The following is a 21,000-nucleotide window of genomic DNA, read 5'->3' on the forward strand; positions in this document are numbered from 1 at the left end:
CAGCCTGCAGCACTGCCTGCCCAAAGGCTGTATCAGTATTCCTTCTTACGTCCAACTGGTAGAATTTTGTAAACGTGTGGACAGAAGACCAGGTTGCCGCCTTGCAAACTTGAGCCATAGAGATCTGGTGATGTGCTGCCCAGGAGGCGCCCATGGCCCTAGTAGAATGAGCCTTTAATGATACTGGAGGAGGCAACCCTTTCAAGCCGTAGGCCTGAGTGATTAATTGCTTAATCCACCTAGAAATGGTGGATTTTGCAGCTGCCTGCCCCTTCTTGGGCCCATCCGGTAATATGAACAGCACATCTGTTTTCCGGATCTTCTTTGTAGCTTTAAGATAGGCCTTCATGGCCCTGACGATATCCAAGGTATGCAGCAACCCTTCCTTTCTGGAAGTAGGTTTAGGGAAGAAGGATGGTAATACCAAATCCTGGTTCAAATGAAAACTGGATATAACCTTCGGTAGGAAGGAAGGATGAGGGCGGAGAACGACCCTGTCCTTGTGAAAAATAAGATATGGTTCCTTACAGGATAAGGCCGCCAGTTCCGATACTCTTCTTGCGGAAACTATGGCGACCAAAAATACTAACTTCCTTGTCAGTAAAACCAAAGGAATTTCAGCCAACGGCTCAAACGGTTGTTTCTGTAAACTTGACAGAACAAGGTTTAAATCCCACGGGCAAAGCGGGGATTTAACTGGAGGTTTAATACGTAAGACCCCTTGAAGGAAGGTCTTAACCAGCGAGTGGGTGGCCAGCGGCCGCTGAAACCACACTGACAGAGCAGAAATCTGTCCTTTGATTGTGCTTAATGCCAATCCTTTATCCACTCCTAGCTGGAGAAAACTTAAAACTCTATCAATGGTGAATTTGCGAGAAAGCCATCGCTTGGACTCACACCAGCCTACATAGGCCTTCCAGACCCTGTAATAAATCACCCTAGAGACCGGTTTCCTGGCTCTGATTAGGGTAGAGATTACCTTCTGAGACAGACCTCTACCCCTGAGAATCAGGGATTCAGCTTCCAGGCCGTCAAATTTAGATGCCGTAAGGCAGGGTGGAGGATCGGACCTTGCGATGGCAGGTCTGGCCGTAGAGGAAGAGTCCAAGGGTCTCCCACTACCATCCTTAAGATTAGTGAGTACCATGCCCTTCTGGGCCATGCTGGAGCTACCAGGATGACTGGTATGTGCTCCACCCGGATCCTGCGCAGCAGGCGGGGTAGTAACTGGAGCGGGGGAAACGCATAAAGAAGTTTGAACCGATGCCAAGGGCAAACCAGAGCATCGGTTCCGCAGGCCATCAGATCCCTTGAGCGGGACATGAACCTGTCTAGCTTCTTGTTGAGTCTCGATGCCATGATATCCACGTCCGGCACTCCCCATTTTTGGCAGAGTGCTTGAAAGGTTTGTGGATGCAGAGACCATTCCCCCGGCAATAGAGTCTGGCGGCTTAATATTGCCGATATGCAGGGCACATGAGCCTCTGCCCCTAGGAGAATCAAGCTCACTTCTCTCTGAGCGGCCTGACTCCTGGTTCCCCCTTGGTGATCTATGTATGCCACTGCCGTGGCATTGTCTGATTGAACTCTCACCGGGAACCCCTGCAATTTCGACGTCCAAGCCCTGAGGGCTAGTCGAACCGCTCTGAGCTCCAAGATGTTGATGGGTAAAAGCTTCTCTGGCCTTGCCCAAATACCTTGGCGAGTGGAACCATCCACAATCGCTCCCCAGCCCGTCAGGCTGGCGTCTGTGGTCACTATCTTCCAAGCCACTGGGTTGAAAGACTTTCCCTTCAGTAGATTCTGAGGGTCTAACCACCAACACAGACTTTGCCGGACTCTTGATGAGAGTGGCAACGGGATATCCAAGGCCTGTGGCCTTCTGCTCCATGCTGACAGGATGGCTGCCTGCAGGATGCGAGTGTGGCTCTGGGCGTATGGCACCGCCTCGAATGTAGCCCCCATCTTGCCTAGTAGTCTCATACATAGGCGAATAGTCGGTTCTTTCTTGCTTAGAACCAGTAGGATTAATTCCTTGATGGCTTTGACCTTCCTCAGAGGTAGGAACACCCTTTGTTGTTCTGTGTCTAATCTCATGCCGAGATATTCCAACTGCCTTGTGGGCTGGAATGCTGACTTTTCTCGATTTAGGACCCAGCCGAACCTCTCGAGGTATTGGACCGTGAGGGCCACTGCTCGCTCCAAGCCGGGAGACGAGTGGTCTATGACTAGGAGGTTGTCCAGGTATGCTAGGATCGTGACCCCTTGGATCCTTAGCTTGGCTAGGATTGGAGCTAGAACCTTCGTAAACACCCGGGGGGCCGTAGCCTCCATTGGGTTGGAGTAGAAACCCAGCCCCTGTTCCAGGACTGGTACCTCTACTATTACTCCCTGGGAAAGTAGATGATCTAGAGCCGATCTTAATGCGGCTCCTTTCTCCAGATCGTTTGGAATCCTCGACTCCTGGAAATGAGGAGGAGGAAACCTTAGGAACTCTAGCTTGTAGCCTGTGGCCACGGAAGACCGTACCCACTCGTCGGGAATGCTGGCTTCCCAAATCTCCGAAAAGAGTCGCAGCCTTCCCCCCACCTTCGTGGGTGGGGGCGCCCCTTCATGAGGTAGACTTGGGGGCTGGTTTTGCTGGTTTGCGAAACCACTGCCTCTTGCCTCTAACAGCCTGTCCTTCTGATCTGCTGTTGAAGCCGAAGTTTGCTCTTGCAGGAGGCCGTCGATACTGCTTGGCATTAGAGGGCCCCTGCCCAGGGGAGGACTGTCGTTTAAACGCAGGCCCCTGAACCTTCTTCTTAGTTGGCAAGAGTGTACTCTTGCCGCTTGAAATGGTCTGAATGTATTTATCTAGGTCCTCTCCGAAGAGCCGTCCTCCATGGAAGGGGAACCCTACCAGGAGCTTCTTGCATGGGGGCTCAGCCTCCCAGCTTTTCAACCATAAGAGTCTTCTCATATGGATAAGGGATAACGATAAACGTGACGCTTGCTGGATGGAATCCTTGATTGCGTCTACCGTAAAACATATGGCCTTAGGGACATCCGAAAATTCTTCTGCCTGCTCGGCAGGAATAAGTTCAAGCATTTGCTTAAATTGATCTGATAAAGCTTGAGCGACTCCAATCGCAGCCACGGCTGGCTGTACTACTGCCCCTGCAGAAGTGAAGGAGTTCTTAAGTAGTGCTTCCAAGCGCTTATCAACTGGATCTTTGAAAACCTGTACGTTCTCTACAGGGCATGTTAACGATTTGTTAACACATGAGATGGCTGCGTCTACTGCAGGAGAAGCCCATCTCTTGGAAAACTTTTCTTCCATAGGATATAAGACAGAAAATTTCTTAGGTGGTAAGAACACCTTGTCTGGTTTGTTCCACTCTTGGAACAAGACTCCCTCCAATAGAGGATGGATCGGAAACACAGCACTGCTTTGAGGCGCCCTCAGTGAGCCCAAAGCTGAAATCGTCGATACCTGGAGATCTGGTACAGGCAGGTTGAATGCCTTATGGACCAAGTCCGTCAAGCCTTGAATCCACCAGCTCTCCCTCAGGGAGACTGCCCCAGACTCCTCTGTATCCGGATCTTCGATCCCTGAACCTACTTGGTCTTTGTCCAAGAGGTCGTCCAATTCCCCAGAGGAAAGGACCTCCTCTTCCGAGGGTCCGCGCACGGGTGACGGAGATCTATTCCGCTTACTACCCCGCATAGCTGCGGCTATCATTTCTCCCATGCTTCTCCGCATCTCATTTAAAGAGGTGAGCAACACCTCCTCCGTGACCATCTTAGGGTTGGGTTGACTCGCGTCAGCTCCAGCCCCAGATCCCGATGGCCCAAAGGCTCCCTGTGGGGAAAGCAGCGGCATAGCTCTGTCCGAGACCTCAGACTCTGTGGGGGAATCCCCACCTTTTGTACCCTCTGGCTTGTTCTTTGATGCCATGGTACAATACCGAGGCACACCTGCTACTTATTGGTACCTGGGACTTATAAATAGTTAAATGCCCAAACACCTGTTTGGGGAATAAAAAATGTTTCCTCTACCCTAGATGACACTTTTTTTTTTTTTTTTTTTTTCAATCTTAGGCAAGAAAAAACATTCTATCCCCCTGAGTAGTATTGCCAAAGAAAAGACTATGAGATGGAAAAGAAAAAACAGCCTATTCCTAGGCTAAACCACAATCTTCTGAAGACTGTAGTATTCTTTCTGGCCACTGTGTGTCCTCAGCGCCCCGTGCTTCACTCCAGTCCTTCCTCCCTCAAGCCAAAGTATTGAATGAGCTGTGGCACTAAGGAAGGGCCGCCCCTTCCTTAAACCACTGACCCGCCCTTCCCCCCCAGCTAAAAACGGCGCCAAATGCGCCTATAACACGTGCACGCGCACCGCGCGCGCGCCCGCCGACGGGGGGGGGGGGTTGGGAGGAAGGGCCTCTCTGTTCCTGCAGCCGCAGGCCTGGAACACACGAGGAGGTCAGCGTTTTTTTGCCTGCCTTGCAGGCATGAGGAAGAGGACTGGATAGAGCATCGCCTGGAGGCTTGCAGGTAAGCATAGCTCTCTGACACACACATACATTTGTACACAAAAGGCCCCACTCACAGCTTTTCCAACACTACCAGGGAGGTCACTTTTTATGGGGAATGATAACATATAGAGCCATCCTATCTTCATGATATGTGACTGGTTTGCCAGATGCAATGCATAACCTTAGGCATGTCCCCTGTGACCTCCCAGAAAAAACTTGCTAAGAGCCAAGTTCCGCAAGTTTTTCCCCTTACTTACCTGCTCCATGCCGCAGGACTTTGCCAAGCAAGAGGCCCAATCTTCCCCCATCTCCGTGGGGATGTCTAGACCTTCAGGCCCTGGGAACCTTCTTCTTCCATGAAGGATCCACTGTCCTGGACCCATATAGCACCCTGGCAAACAGAAAACATTAGGCGCCCAAAGGTTTTCTAAGTTCTGGGCCCAGGGTCCAGCTCTCTTAAAAAGAAAGCATTATGGGCTATACCCCAAGGGTTTGGGGTCCGGTTACTGACCACTTTAGCGCTCAGGCTTTTTTGGACAGAACCGGTAGCTCACCTAATCCCAAGGATGCGGAGGCAAGCTAAACCATGACTAACACCTAAGACACTGGCGTAAAAACTGAGGTACTCCTCCTATGGGAGGGGGTTATATAGGGAGGGGCATTTCCTGTTTGAGATTGCCAGTGTCAACACCTGAAGGTACTCCATATAACCCACATAGTAATGAATATGCTGCTCTGTGTCCCGTGATGTACGATAAAGAAATGACACTGGCAGTGCAGGGGTTAACCTGTAGGGGCCGCTGAAGGGGTTAAGTGCATCCTAGGGAGTGATTTTAACTATTAGGGGGCATGGCTACGAGTGACACGTCACTGATCGCTGTTCCCGATGAGAGTGAGCATTTGATTAGTGACATGTCACTAGGAAGAATGGGGAGATGTTGTGTTTACTGACATCTCCCCATTCTTCAGCTCTGTGACACGATTGCGGGACAATGGCTGACATCGAGTCTGCGGGTCCTACGGTCACGGAACTCACGACCACGCGGCGCCAAATTAAAGGGGACCTGCCTGTCCGTGCCATCCTGTCTAGGGAATGTTCGTGCTGCGGCGGTCCTTTTTAAAGGGGTTGCAAAGGTACAATTCTTTTTTTTTTTTTTTTTTTAATGGCTTCCTTTACCTTAGTGCAGTCCTCCTTCACTTACCTCATCCTTTGATTTTGCTTTTAGATGTCCTCATTTCTTCTGAGAAATCCTCACTTCCTGTTCTTCTGTCTGTAACTCCACACAGTAATGTGAGGCTTCCTCCCTGGTGTGGAGTGTCATGCTCCCCCCCCCCCCCCCTCCGTTGGACTACAGGAGAGTCAGGATGCTCACTACGTTGCAGATAGAGAAAGGAGCTGTGTGTTAGTGGGCGTCCTGACTCTCCAGTAGTCCAAGGGAGGGGGCGAGCACGACACTCCACACCAGGGAGAAAGCCTCACATTACTGTGGTGAGTTAGACAGAAGAGCAGGAAGTGAGGATTTCTCAGAAGAAATAAGGACATTTAAAAGCAAAATGGAAGGATAAGGTAAGTGAAGGAGGACGGCAGCAAGGTAAAGGAAGCTAAATGGTACCTTTTTAAAAACCCCTTTAAGTGGTTAAAATAAACCTACCATTAAAATTATAGACTGATCATTTCTTTGTCAGTGGGCAAATGTACAAAATCAGCAGGGGGTCAAATACTTTTTTTTCCCCTCGCTGTAAACCTGATGGAGTAACATTAAAAACTGCTTTCACCTAAATGTTACAATAATCACTCAATTTGTATGGACCCATGTGTATAATTATGACTGTATAGTTATATAACCTGCAATCATGTTCATTTTATTTCCAGGCTCAAAGACGCGGAAAATTCCCTTCCCAACACGTAACCCCTTCACATGGCTCTTCCTGCTGGTGTCTTGCCCCAACTACACATATGAGGTAAGGGACAAGGGTCCAATAAAAAAAGAGCATACCAGTTAATTATGAGTAGATGGCTCCAGATAAAAAAAAAAAAATGACATATTGTGATCTTTGTTTCTCAGGTGGGCTCCTGGATTGGATTTGCCATAATGACTCAGTGTCTTCCTGGTAAGTATAGCAAACTTCGACGGAGACGACTTTCTTCTCCAGATTTTTACTGAGCAGTTTTATCTCTTTGGATAATTTCTCTTTTAATTACTTCTTGTTGGCACTTGAGCCAAATGACGGCTACAGCGCAGTCGTCCAGTTCTGGGAGGGCGTCTATCGAAGTCCTCCCAGAAGCACGCACCCGGCGCACGCTGTGATCGCAGTGATCATAATGGAAACAACCTTGCTGGTTATCGGCATTCCTTTCCTTGCGCGCTGTCACAGTGTTGGGAGAGGAGAGCCGGTAACCTGCAAGTGTGACGGGGGACTGCTACAATGATAATCATGGCACTGATTATCAGTGCAGCCTCAAACAGTGCCAATCTGTGCTTTTCAATGCTGCCTATTAGTGCATATCAGTGCAAACATACTACCAGGGCCGCCATCAGGGGGGTACAGGCAGTACACCTGTAAGGGGCCCGGATGGCAGCCCCCCTTTTTTTTTTTTTTTTTTTTTTTTAGAGGGCCCGGAGGCCCCCAGGATGGCAACCCCCCCCCCCCCTTTTTTTTATTTATTTTTATAAAAAAAAAAAATGTACTATATTTTTATTTTAGTTTTTATTAAAGGGACAATTTTTTTTTTTAGGAGTCAGGAGGTCCCCAGGGGCCCGGAGGCCCACAGGGCCCCAGATGGAAACCCCCCTCTTTTTTATTTATTTTTTAGAAAAACATTTATTTTTTAATATATTTGTATTTTATTTTTTTATTAAAGGCACAATTTTTTTGTTTTTTTAAGAGGGCCCCGGTGGCCCCCAGGGTCCAGGATGGCAACCCCCCCCCCTTATAATTTTTTTTTTTTTTTTTATATAAAAAAAAAAAAAATTATATTTTTATTTTATTTTTTATTAAAGGGACAATTTTTTTTAGGGGTCAGGAGGTCCCCAGGGGCCCGGATGACAACCCCCTTTTTTTTTTATAAAAAAAAAATATTTTTTTATATATATTTTTGTATTTCTTTTATTTATATAAGGGGCCCCATAATTCCTGATGGCGGCCCTGCATACTACATTTAGACTTGTAAAAAAATATGTAAGATCAGACACTTGATTTAAACTTTATTGACTAGAAAAAACTCCCCCTCTAATTTTAGTTTCACTTTCCCTGACTTAATTGGTAATAACCTGTTGTCATCGTTCTGTCCAATGAGCTCCTCCTTTTGCCCACTAAGGGAGTCTCCTTGTCCTATTAATTGGCTTTGGTGTAGCAGCTCATTATAAAGGTGATAGGCCGAGACACAAGTACAAAGATCCCAGGCAGTGCCAACCAGGGAGGGGGGCATCTGGGTTCCTATTGGCCAGTTTGAGGTAAAAAACCTATCTATACCACTCCTCCTGTGTATAAAACCATGAAAGTCTTGCTCCGTGATCCTGTGCATCTGATGGCTTCTTCGTGACACTTGTATATAATATGATTTTCTTCTTTCTTAGTGGCGTTATTCAGCTTGGTTGGATTTATCCAGATGACAATTTGGGCCAAAGGAAAGCATCGCAGCTATCTGAAGGAGTTCAAAGACTACCCACCTCTCCGGTCACCTATAGTCCCCTTCATCCTATGACCCCTTGTTTAGTGTCTCTTTTGTGATCTTATGCCCCTGTCCCGGAACTCTTAACCTCACTGCACTGAACTGAGAGCCCCTGCACTGAACACTGAGCCCGCTAGGTCTGTCTTATTATGGGCCTTCCCCGGAAGAATTTGTCCCATTCTCTGCAACGGCGGGATGAGATTTATTAGTTGAACCTGTGAACACATTTTGGTACTAATAAGCAGGAGATAAAAGTAAAACTTGACATTTTAATTAACCACACTTGTCTGTTTTTTTTTTATATCATGGAGTAAAGTGTTAATAATAATAATAATAATATGTACACTAGTTATCCACTAACACTGAAGGCAGCCGATATGCAGGATGAACAGTGCATATGAATATCTGGGAAATGGTTCTTTTGTGATGTTTCTGGTTGGTGGTTAGACTAGGTTTTATGCCAATAAAGTGACTTTCACATCTGTATGAGGTGAAGGGTGTGCCCACCTAATTGTTTTTGCATGGACTGTACATTATATTTAGCTTTTTTCAGTGGGTATTTTGAATGTTCAATGCCTCCAAGGTGATTTGGACATGAGTTTCCCCTTCCTGTAGTATTCCAGCTTTTTTAGGAGGGAGCACACTGGCTGACTGGCCTATATCTGACGGACAGAAGCATCCACAAGGGGTAGAACACTGGTAGAATCTCCCCTCATTTGGGCTGACAGAGTGGAATGATTTTACCTGAGCATATTACCTGTCACCCAAATCAGAATTCTATTTTTGGACAGAGGTTTTTCGACCTTAGAAATGTATTGCAGCAAGCTCTAAGTTTCAACCCCATAGGGAAAATAACTAGAGACTACTAGTACCTTTCCAGTAGTCTCTAGTGGTGACCAATTTGAGAGTACACACACACCACTCTCCTTCACACCACTCCTGTAAGAGGGGCTCTTATTGCAATGGTGGGCTGGGGGGAGTTCTGTGGCTAACAGACAGAGATTGCTGCCTTGGCCTCCCTTAGAAGCCCTCAACTAGTCAAAACCTTTCCAGTATAGGTGCTACTTCAATTGGTTTGTATGCTGACTGGTCCACTTAGACCAGCTATTTTCCCGTCTCAAGTGTTTTGACAAACCGCCCCCTATGAAGAAGGCAATTTGTTAAGAAGTGGACACTCCATGTGGTAGACCTTGTCTTGACAAACCCTGAACTGTCCACGTTTGAGAACATTCCAGTTTTTTAAGGATCTGGTGGTGAAAAGCTTGGGAGTCTCCATTCTTCTGACAGGCCCTGTTCTGCTACCTGCCACTGCTGTCATATCCATTTGCCAAACCTTGGGGATTTGGACTTAAGTTGTCTAAGGCCCTGAAATGATCTTAAGTAATCCTTTGGTTTTGCATCTATTGGAGCTCTTGCCTATTGACCTACACTGCTTTGTTGATGCCCTTGTGGATATTGCATGCCTCATATCTGGAATGAGTTTTCTGTCCTGTATGTGTGTATAAGACTCTTTGGCCTACATGTTGGTCTGCTGATGGCATTACAAACAATGCGACAAATTATAAGCCCTTTAAATGGGAGTGCCTCCTTGGAGATTCGCTGGATGTCTTTTTATTATATATTATTGATGTCAGACAGGTAAAAGTAACCTCTTACCCCAGGCTGGAAATTTTCCTTCTTCTGAACGAAAAAAAGGGTTTATTGTGTATTTCCCTCCAAGGCCTAAACATGGTTCCCTCATTCTCCCATACTCCCACTCATAGGTGTGTGCACAGGGTGTGCCTGGGCACACCCTAATCATCCTGTGTTGTGCAGATTATACCAACATATACGGCGTTAAATGTGCACTAATGCACAGAAAAATACAGCATTAAATAGCACATAACACACTGAAATATACAACGTTAAACATGCAGTAACGCACAGAAATATACTGCGTTAAATGTGCAGTAACGCACGTTTAATGCAGTATATTTCTGTGCGTTACTGCACGTTTAATGCAGTATATTTCTGTGCATTACTGCACGTTTAATGCAGTATATTTCTGTGCAGTAATGCACAGAAATATACTGCGTTAAACATGCAGCACAGAAATAGACCCCTGATATTTCACCGAAGTCCCTAATGTGGCTCCTAAAATAATAACATATAATACAAATAAAAACTTCTGACACTGTCCGCTGCTCTGCTGACACCATCAGTATACTGTATATGCACATGCAGACACATGCAAATATGTTTGAGCTTTGGGGTGCACACCCTAATGCAATAGGCTGCGCACGCCTATGCTCCCACTACAGAAGGGGGTGTTTCCCCATTTTGGACCTCAAAGCACTAGATGCCTTCATTCATATAAAAAATTCTGTTCGTAATCAACTGAGTCAGTTGTTTCTTCCCTCCTTTAGGAGATTTTCTGGCTCCAGTGGACCTCAAGAATGTCTATTTAAATATTCCCATCTTTCAAGTGCAGCAGCTCTTACCTGGGATTTGCTGTGGGCATGCAACATCGCCAGTTTGTTGCCCTTCCCTTTTGGTGATTCATTTATCACTGCTCTCTGGACCTGTCTGAGTAACTAGTTTCCTATCCATGTAGATACAATTTTATCAACTCCAACAGGCCTTATTTTATAGATGAAATGTTTGAGGTACAGTATCCAATGCCTTCGCAAACTCTAGATAAAGTACATCTACTGAACTTCCACCATCCGATTTCTCATTTACTTCCTCGTAGAACAAGAACAGGTTGGTCTGACAAGAACAGTCTTTTATAAATCCCTCTTTGTTACTTATGATATCTTTATCGCAGACTAATGTATGTCTGTATAGAGTCTCTCACCATTCCTTCAAATACCTTACATACTATTGGTGTTAGCCTGACTTGTCTGTAGTTTCCAGGTATACATTTTGATCCTTTTTTGTAAATAGAGCGTGCATCATTTCCAATCAGGAGGGCCTCCCAACATCATTCTTCCTTTCATTCAGACTCTCATCCACCCAAAAAGGTACAGTGGAACCTCGGATTACGAGCATAATCCGTTCCAGGAGAATGCTCTTAATCCAAAGCACTCGCATATCAAAGCGAGTTTCCCTATAGAAGTCAATGGAAACGAAAATAATTTGTTCGGCATTGACTTCATTGGCATGCAATACCTCATGTTGCCAGAGGTGGGGGGTGCCGGTGAGCCTCGGAAACGGTTGGAAAGGTCAAAGACAGCTCGGCTGAACTCGGGAAAACCTCAGGCTCAGGAAAGGAGTATTTTCCAAGGTTTTCCGGGCATTTCCGAACGGCTTCGCTCGGCTCCCGCACCCCCACCTCAGGCCAAGCGCAGTACTACAGCTGTGGCTTAAATCCTGCTCGTTTTGCGAGACAACACTCGCAAACCGAGTCAGGATTTTTAAAAATACAATCCTCGTATTGCGAAACGCTCGTTAACTGCGTTACTCGCAATCCGAGGTTCCACTGTAATAAAATGGTGTTCCTCCTAAAAAAAAAAATATATTAAAAGTCAGCAGCTACAAATACTGCAGCTGCTGACTTTTAATAATCAGACACTTGCCTGTCCCAGGGTCCAGTAACTCGGGGGAACGAAGCCCGGCCTGTCCCCCCCCCCCTCCTCTCCCCGGCATTGGCACTGCTCACCGTGACTGCCGGAGCAATCATCTGGGACCTGTGACGTGTCCCAGATGATTGCGGAGAGGGAGGGGGGGGGGAGAGGTAAGCTTACTTCCGCCGCTGCGGTGGCCTGGGAGGAAGTGGGAGCTGGAACCCTCGAAAAAGTATTTTCGCCCCCCCCCAAAAAATGATATGCCAAATGTGGCATGCCAGGGGATCACCTTCCCTTAAAGGCAGTCGGGAGCGAGCGGGGGCGCTGGGGGAGATGACGTATAGCTACGTGCTCTCGCCCAGCAGAGCCGACCTGCTGCCGTATAACTGCGGCGGCTGGTTGGCAAGCAGTTAAAGGGGGGCTCTGATGTGGTGGGTGCTTCTGATGTGACACGAGTCTGATGAGATGGTGGGCCTTTGTTGTGAGGAAGGGACTCTAATGAAAGGGGGTACTTTGATGTAATTGGGGCTTCTGATGTAAAATTGGAATCTAATGTGATGGGAAGAGCTTTTAATTTGATGTTATTGCTTGGAGCAAGTTTACTCCCATTTATAAAACTGACGTTTTTCAGCCCATAAATACATTGTATTTTAAAATATACAATGTGGCCATTGTACTGAAAAGATTGGAGACCCCCTGGACTTAATGAGCATTTAACCCTACAGTGGGGGGACACTAGAAGGGTATTTTTTTTTTTTGTAGCTCCTGGAATTTAACTGGGTTGAATTAGTTCCTGAGGGCATTTTTGGTGGTGTTCAGCTTTGAGTAACCCACAAGGAAGACAAGTCACCAAATCTTCCATACCAAATTTCCTCTCATACTTACTCTACCTCTTGTATTCTCTGTAATCCTCTATACTGTATAGCAGAAAGTATGGCATCTTGTAATAGGTACAATGGTACTGAGGTGTCTCCACCAGAAAGTTCCGTTAAAATTTAGTGGATGTTTTACACTAATTAGCGCTTGCCTAAGCAGCTACAAATACTGTCCCTTACCTGTCCAGGGGTCCAGCGCCATGCACACCTGATCCGTTCCTTTCTCAGTCTTTGGCACCAGCATGTTTACTGTACCAGCTGTGATTCCTTGTGGCTTCACAGTTAGCTGCCCACTGTGCATTTGTGAACCAAGCTGCATTTTATTAATGTGACGTGCCCCTGAAGGTTGCGATGGGAAAGGGAGGAACTTCCGGTGGATCGCCACAGTGAGACGAAACCAGGTACCCGCCCCCCCCCCCAAAAAAAAAACAGGAGGGGGGCATAAAGCAGAGTTTTCCTTTAATGGATCATTTACACTTTGATTTTCACACATTAACCACTTAACCCCCGGACCATATTGCTGGTCAAAGACCAGAGCACTTTTTGCGATTCGGCACTGCGTCGCTTTAACTGACAATTGCGCAGTCGTACGACGTGGCTCCCAAACAAAATTGGTGTCCTTTTTTCCCCACAAATAGAGCTTTCTTTTGGTGGTATTTGATCACCTCTCCGTTTTTTAATTTTTGTGCTATAAACAAAAATAGAGCGACAATTTTGAAAAAAATGAATATTTTTTACTTTTTGCTATAATAAATATCCCCCAAAATATATATATATATAAAAAAACATTTCCTCAGTTTAGACCGATACGTATTCTTCTACATATTTTTTGTAAAAAAAAAAATTGCAATAAGCGTTTATTGATTGGTTTGCGCAAAAGTTATAGCGTTTACAAAATAGGGGGTATTTTTATGACATTTTTTTTAATATTTTTTTTTTTTACTAGTAATGGCGGTGATCAGCGTTTTTTTTTTTTCCGGTACTGCAACATTATGGCGGACACTTTTGAATTTTTTTTTTGGACCATTGGCATTTTTATAGCAATCAGTGCTATAAAAATGCATTGGATTACTATAAAAATGCCACTGGCAGTGAAGGGGTTAACACTAGGGAAGGGGTTAAGTATGTTCCCTGGGTGTGTTCTAACTGTAAGGGGGGGGGTAGACTGACATGGGGAAATGACTGATCTTCTGTTCATACATTGTATGAACAGAAGATCAGCATTTCTCTCCCTGACAGGACCGGGAGCAGTGTGTTTACACACACAGCTCCCGGTCCTCGCTCTGTAAAGAGCGATCGCGTGTGCCCGGCGGCGATCGCGCCCGCCGGGCACGGGAGTCGGGGGTGAGCGGGGGGGAGCCCGTGCGCGCCCCCCCCTATTGGCTGCTGGGCGAGGTGACGTATAGCTACGTGATCTCGCCCAGCAGAGCCGACCTACTGCCGTATAACTGTGGCTGGTCGGCAAGCAGTTAAAGTGCCTACTGCTTCAGTTATAATTTTTTTGAAGCTTTAATGAAGCTTGGCAAATGCTCTGTGTTTGTGTTTCTATTTGTTTTAAAGGGGCCCAGTAGAACCCCAGTTCAGCAGTACCCCCTTTCAGCAGATTCCCTGCTCAGTAGTACCCCCAGCTTTGCTGATCCCCACTCTGTAATAACCCCCAACTCTGCTGATCCTCCTCTCCCTTCGGTCACTGCTCATCTTCCCCTATATTGCTCCCAAGCTGCTCACCACATGTGACATCTGCTAGCTTTTCTCATGCTCTTGGGTAAGGATGAGCTCCGGCGTGTTCGCAAACCCCAAGTGCAGAGCCCGCCAGGAAGTCGGCATGGTGCTGCGCTAATCACAGGCTGTGAGGCATTGTCCCGATGCACGGCTGCAGAGATTGGGAAATGTCTCACTGCCTGTGATTAGCGCAGTGCAGTGCCGACTTCCTTGCGGGCTCTGCACGTGGGCTTTGCGAACACGCCGGAGCTTATCCTTACTCTCGAGCCCCCGCTCACCTTATGCTACAGCGTTTCCATGTTGCACACCACATGTGCCATCTGCTGGTTTCTCCGCTACAGTCTAGACCCTGCTCACCTTCTTGCTACGTCACACTGCACAAGACACTTCCAGAATGTACACATGAACTGGAAGTGACTGTTGATGACATCTTTCTGGTTTCCCAGTGCATCCTGGGATATCTCATACCTGCAATGACTCCAAAAACAAAGTGAAGCTAACGCTGAATAAAAGCCCCTTGGAAGTTTCAGGTGCTGTAAGTGAGCACTTCTGTGGAGGCTTTGGAGGCAATTTGAAGCAACAAGAAAGCGACATGGGGTATCATTTTTGAAGCAAAGCAAATGTGTGAACAGGACTGTAAGGTGACCATTTTATTGAGTGATGAGGCCTTTGATTGGCATTCAGAGAGCTTTAAAAAACAAAAAGCGTGTCCAATGCCACATTTTGAAGCAAGTGTAAACCAACGCTTGGGGTGAAGTTCCACTTTAACTGAAATATCTGTTTTGGGCAGACTTACTCTTTATAACCGGATCACTCGCTTGTCTTTGAAAACAAGATAGCTGTGATGTGTAACTCTGAGGTATTTGTGTCTTGGCTCCTGTAATAGAACTGTACTGTAAACTGGTTGTCAGCCACACAACGATGGCGGTGATCTCACTGCTGCACGTTTCCTGTAAACGATGAGCAGAGCCGCTCAAAGTGACTATGTACTGTGGGGATTTGGGCTTCCATCTGGGGGGATTAAAGTGTTTAGCGGGAGAAAGATCATTGACAATGTTCCAGCTCATTTATCATCCACAGCTAAGCAGAGAACGACTGCATAAAGGACAAGTCAGAGGTGCGTCACGCTTCGTAGCAGAACAAATATGTGTACATGGTGTTCCATAGGGAATTTGTTTCTCGTTTTGGGCAAAGTAATAGATGTAGAGGGGTAATAACTTTTTTTATTGCTGCTTTCCTGTGTGGAAGATTCACTCTCGCCTATTGACTTGTCACAAAGTAATAACTAATATTGTAATGTTAGTAATAAACTGCCTCATTTATGTAATTTTTTCATAGTTCTTTATTAAGAATAACTTCTAAATAATTTACTGTATCAATAACATGATCACAGGAATGCAATACGTACCATACCAACATAACGAGAAATTTGTACAAGGACACAATGCTGCTGCCCGTGCAGAGTACCAACACTCCAGCGAGTAGGTGTGTAAGCATGGATGGGTTTTAAGCCAGTTCCCAGCCCAGGTGCCCAATGCAGAGATCCAATGTCCACATTATAGTACAAACGAAATTGCCCCTGGGATTTTTAAGGTCACAACACAACTAGACATTTACAAGGTATAAAACAAATACTGTATTTATCGGCGTATAACATGCGCCCCAAATTAAGAGGGAAGTTTCAGGAAAAAAACTTTTTTTATTTTTAATAAACCACTTTGAAGCAAAATAATGGTATCTGAGCATCAATGCAGCCTGATCTGTGCCTATCTGCAGACTCAATGCAGCCTGATCTGTGCCTATCTGCAGCCTCAATGCAGCCAAATCTGTGCCCATCTGCAGTCTCAATGCAGCCTGATCTGTGCCCATCTGCAGTCTCAATGCAGCCTGATCTGTGCCCATCTGCAGCCTCAATGCAGCCTGATCTGTGCCCATCTGCAGCCTCAATGCAGCCTGATCTGTGCCCATTTGCAGCCTCAATGCCGCCTGATCTGTTCCCATCTGCAGCCTCAATGCAGCCTGATCTGTGCCCATCTGCAGCCTCAATCCAGCCTGATCTGTGTCCATCTGCAGCTTCAGTGCAACCTGATCTGTGCCCATCTGCAGCCTCAATGCAGCCTGATCTGTGCCCATCTGCAGCCTCAATGCAGCCAGATCTGTGTCCATCTGCAGCCTCAATGCAGCCAGATCTGTGTCCATCTGCAGCTTCAGTGCAACCTGATCTGTGCCCATCTGCAGCCTCAATGCAGCCAGATCTGTGTCCATCTGCAGCCTCAATGCAGCCAGAACTGTGTCCATCTGCAGCCTCAATGCAGCCAGATCTGTGTCCATCTGCAGCTTCAGTGCAACCTGATCTGTGCCCATCTGCAGAATTTCTCCTCACTGCAGCCTGATTAGTGCCCATCTGCAGCCTATAAATTTACCAAAATGCCCTGCCTGTTCAGTGCCCATCTGCAGTCTCACCTTTCAGTGTCAGATTATCCCTGCTCTCTCCGAGGGAAGCGAGCGCCACTGAATTACATAGAGCCGCGATCTCCCTCCTGTGTACTCGGCGCTCCTTCACTCACAGCCACGCCTCCTGCCCCATCTCATATGATAGACAGTACAGTGGTCCAATGCGGGGCCAGGGGGCGTGGCTGTGCATGACGGAGCGCCGGATACACAGGAAGTAGATCACGACTCTATGTAATTCAGCGGCGCTCGCTCCTCTTCCCTCAGGCGGCAGGGATCAGCGTTTAACACGCACACACGATTTTTCCCCTGATTTTAAGGGGAAAGAAGTGCATGTTATACGCCGATAAATATGGTAGTTTATTACAAAAAGCTATTTTTTTCAAAGATAAAAACATAGAGATGCGCCAGAAGCATAGTCATCAATTCAAGACCATTCCTTAGGGTACGTAAATACTCATTACATTGTACAGGGTGTGTAATGTATAGTATAGTTGTAAGTCACAGAAGAAAAAAAATATCTCAACGCGTTTCATTAAACAAAGTTCACTGCATCAGGAGTTTTAAGTGCCAGCAGGGTGTCTGCCATTGAGAAAAAAGAATGTTAGAGGTAGGAGATCCAGCCCACAGACAACCAGAAGGAACAAATGAAGGGCAGAGGAGGAAAGGGAACCGAGGCTCAGGCATCAAAAGCAGGCTGCATCAAATGGAGTTCTGACGCATCTAAACCTTTGGGTAGGTGTTACTCTTTTTCTATATTTCACTGTCCACATTATGTGTGATGGAGGACCAAAGATCCCTTCATTCCATCCCCCCTAGTTCACACCACATTACTGACTCCTGCTTCTCTCTACTGGGAGCTACCCACTTTGTAAGGTCTTGGGTATTCCATGGGTCCAGGATAGGGCTCCCAGGTTTATCGGTGTACCTGATCCCCATGTAACATAATGGCCCAGGTCACCAGGCACCTGACAACAAACTTGAGGGATCTTTTCTCACACTGATGGGCGGGCAGCCCTCCTCCCAGCTAGCCACCACTCCTGGCCCAATCAGAGTCACACTTTACAGAAACACCTACTTTTCTCAGAATACTTTGTTAAAAGTGGTGTAGAAAATAAGTTTTTGGAGACCTTCTGTCGTTCATCCATTGAGAGTGTACTGCAGAGTGGTTGATGAGACTGCTCTGCAGAAAATAATACCATGCAGAAAATGTGGGCTGTAAACTTCCCTCTCAAGCTGAACTTTAGCAGTCCCATTGGCTTTGAGAAGCAGAGAGAATATCAAGTGATTCATCTCATCCTGGAAATCGTTTATTTGAAGATGTTTCAGAAATATCAAGGTGAGGAAAAATAGATTTACCAACCCTGACAGCTATGGGGCCCCGGACTATGACCAATAAGACCTGGTAAATAAATTGGCCCTGGCTGCAGTTTAGACACACAGGTACCGTATTTTCCGGCATACAAGATGACTTTTTAACACATGAAATTCTTCTTATAGTCGGCGTATAAGTCGGGGGTCGTCTTATACGCCGGTACCTAACATGCAGACTCTCAGTCAGACCGCGGTCGTCCATTTTTCAAAAGCCGCGCCTCCTCCTCGTGCTGTTCCATGATGGGTTGAACACTTGGCTTCCCAGCAGAGCCTCTGTCTAGTGTTCCGCCTATCATGGATGCCATCTCGTCCTCGGTCTCGGATGTGAGGGCCTCCGTGATAGGCGGAACACTGAAAACAGTGTCTGCTGTGAAGCTGAGTGTTCCGCCTATCACGGAACAGCACGAGGAGGAGGCGCGGCTTTTAAAAAATGGATGCCCGCGGTCTGACTGAGATTTTGCATGTCAGGGATAAGGTAAGGGATCGTCGAGGCATGCAATGGCACAGTGAGGTATGCAGTGGCACAGTGAGGCATGTAATGGTGGCATGGTGAGGCATGTAATGGTGGCACGGTGAGGCATGTAATGGTGGCACAGTCTGGCATGTAATGGTGGCACAGTCTGGCCTGTAATGGTGGCACAGTGAGGCATGTAATGGTGGCACAGTGAGGCATGTAATGGTAGCACAGTGAGGCATGTAATGGTAGCACGGTGAGGCATGTAATGGTGGCACGGTGAGGCATGTAATGGTGGCACGGTGAGGCATGTAATGGTAGCACAGTGAGGCATGTAATGGTGGCACGGTGAGGCATGTAATGGTAGCACAGTGAGGCATGTAATGGTGGCACAGTCTGGCATGTAATCGTGGCACTGTGAGGCATGTAATGGCCAAGTGAGGCAAGGCATGACTAGTAGGAAGGGGGTCGTCTTATACGGTAAGTATATCCCAAAACCAACATTTTAGCTGGAAAATTAGGGGGTCGTCTTATACGCCAGTCGCCTTATACGTCGGCAAATACGGTGTTCAGGAAAAAAAAATATATATATATCTTTTCTGCATAGGTGTGTGCAGGGGGTGTGCCAGGTGTGCCTGGGCACACCCTAATCCCCCTGGGCACCAGTGTACAGAAGTGTGAGCCTCAGATAGACCAGTATGAGGCCATGATTGTGAGTAGCAGGCATTCTGAACACCCCCTTCTCTCTCACCACCTTTCTCTCATCTCTCTTTCACCTCCCCCCCCCTCACACACACACAACCTCTCACCCCCCCCTCTCTCATCCCTTTCTATCGCTCTCATGCCCCCCTCACCCCCCTCTCTCACCCCTCCTCTCTCGGCTCTATTTCACCCCTCTCTCTCACACACACACCCTCTCACCCCCCTCTCTCTCATCCCTTTCTATCTTTCTCATGCCCCCCTCTCACCCCTCCTCACTCTCTCGCCCCTTCTCTCTTGCCCTCTCTCTCCCTCTTTCGATCTCTCTCACTCCCTCACCCCTCCCTCCTCTATATTTCTATCACCCCCCCTTTCTTTCACACCCTCCTCCTCTATATTTCTCTCACCCCATCTCTCTCACCTCCCTCTCTTTCACACCACCCCTCCTCTATATTTCTCACCCCCTCTCAATAAAAAAACATATGTGTTTATATATTTTTTAAAGAGTGTGTGTGCCTGTATGCGTGTGTGTATTAGGGGTGCACACCTAATGTAAAAGGCTGTGCACACCTATGCTTTTCTGAAAAGGATGGGCCTTGTGAATTGGTCAAGTCACTTATGTTAAAACTGCACCATCTTGTGGTCCTTTGTAGAAATGCAACCTTACATTTCATACTAAATAAATAAGTCCTAGTACACCTGCCATGAGAGATATTTGGAAGTTGTCATTGCTGGGTTCCTTCTGAAAATTCTCATTACCAGGCTCTGTTTAGCGTTTATACTTCTGGGCCACAGGCTTGAAGCCAACATGAAATGCATTTACGATGGAGAAACATCAGAACTCATTGTCCATACTTTTTGACTCTAATGCCGCGTACACACGATCGGACATTCCGACAACAAAACCATGGATTGTCGGAAATTCCGAATGTCAAGAAAGCAGTGACGTACAACACTACGATGAGCCGAGAAAAATTAAGTTTATTAGGCAGTGCAGCGCTTCTGCTTGATTCCGAGTATGCGTGGATTTTTGCGTGTCGGAATTGCATTCACACAAGAACTTTTGTTATCGGAAAAATTGAGAACCAGCTCTCAAACATTTGTTGTTCGGAAATTCCGACAGCAAATGTCCGATGGAGCATACACACGGTCGGAATATCTGACCAAAAGCTCACATCGAACATTTGTTGTCGGAAATTCCGATCGTGTGTATGTGGCATTAGAGTCACATATGTGCCGAATGCGGCTCACAGCAGGGGTCCTGGTTCACCATTTCAGGTTCGATTTCAGCCCGTATTTTGGGCTGAATTGAGACTTGAAACGGACCAAAAGATGCACAACATTTTTGTGCAAAACGCAACGGACCCGCTGCGGAGATATGTGAACTAGCTCCATAGAGAGCTGGTCAAAATCTCCTGCTATTGGGAATTGGATGCCAGTCAATTAGCATTCCCTTTGGGGATGCCTTTGACACCCTGTGAATCGTCTTTTACTAACACGAAATCAGCAAAAGCAGCCCCAAGGGTGGCGTCATCCGCATGGAACTTCCCCTTTATAGTGCCGTCGTACGCGTTGTATGTCACCGCGCTTCTCCCGTCTCATAACTAGATGCTAGAGCATTTTTTTCACGATCGTGTGTAGGCATGGCCGTTTTAATGATCGGGTTGAAAAAAACATTGTTTTTTCT

General features: G+C 46.7%; 1 protein-coding gene across 4 annotated transcripts in view; it reads left to right on the forward strand.

The window, feature by feature from the left end:
• Positions 1 to 8,471, forward strand: part of TECR (trans-2,3-enoyl-CoA reductase) — a 71,961-nt gene extending 63,490 nt beyond the window's left edge. For all 4 annotated transcript variants that reach the window (XM_040346345.1, XM_040346344.1, XM_040346342.1 and 1 more), the window contains 3 exons: positions 6,394 to 6,482; positions 6,587 to 6,632; positions 8,099 to 8,471. In XM_040346345.1, the coding sequence (XP_040202279.1) occupies positions 6,394 to 6,482; positions 6,587 to 6,632; positions 8,099 to 8,226 (263 nt within the window). In that variant the 3' untranslated portion in view covers positions 8,227 to 8,471. The remainder of the gene's footprint in view (positions 1 to 6,393; positions 6,483 to 6,586; positions 6,633 to 8,098) is intronic.
• The last annotated feature ends 12,529 nt before the right edge of the window (positions 8,472 to 21,000 follow it).

This window comes from Rana temporaria, chromosome 3, assembly GCF_905171775.1.
Source record: "Rana temporaria chromosome 3, aRanTem1.1, whole genome shotgun sequence".
Lineage (NCBI taxonomy): Eukaryota > Metazoa > Chordata > Amphibia > Anura > Ranidae > Rana > Rana temporaria.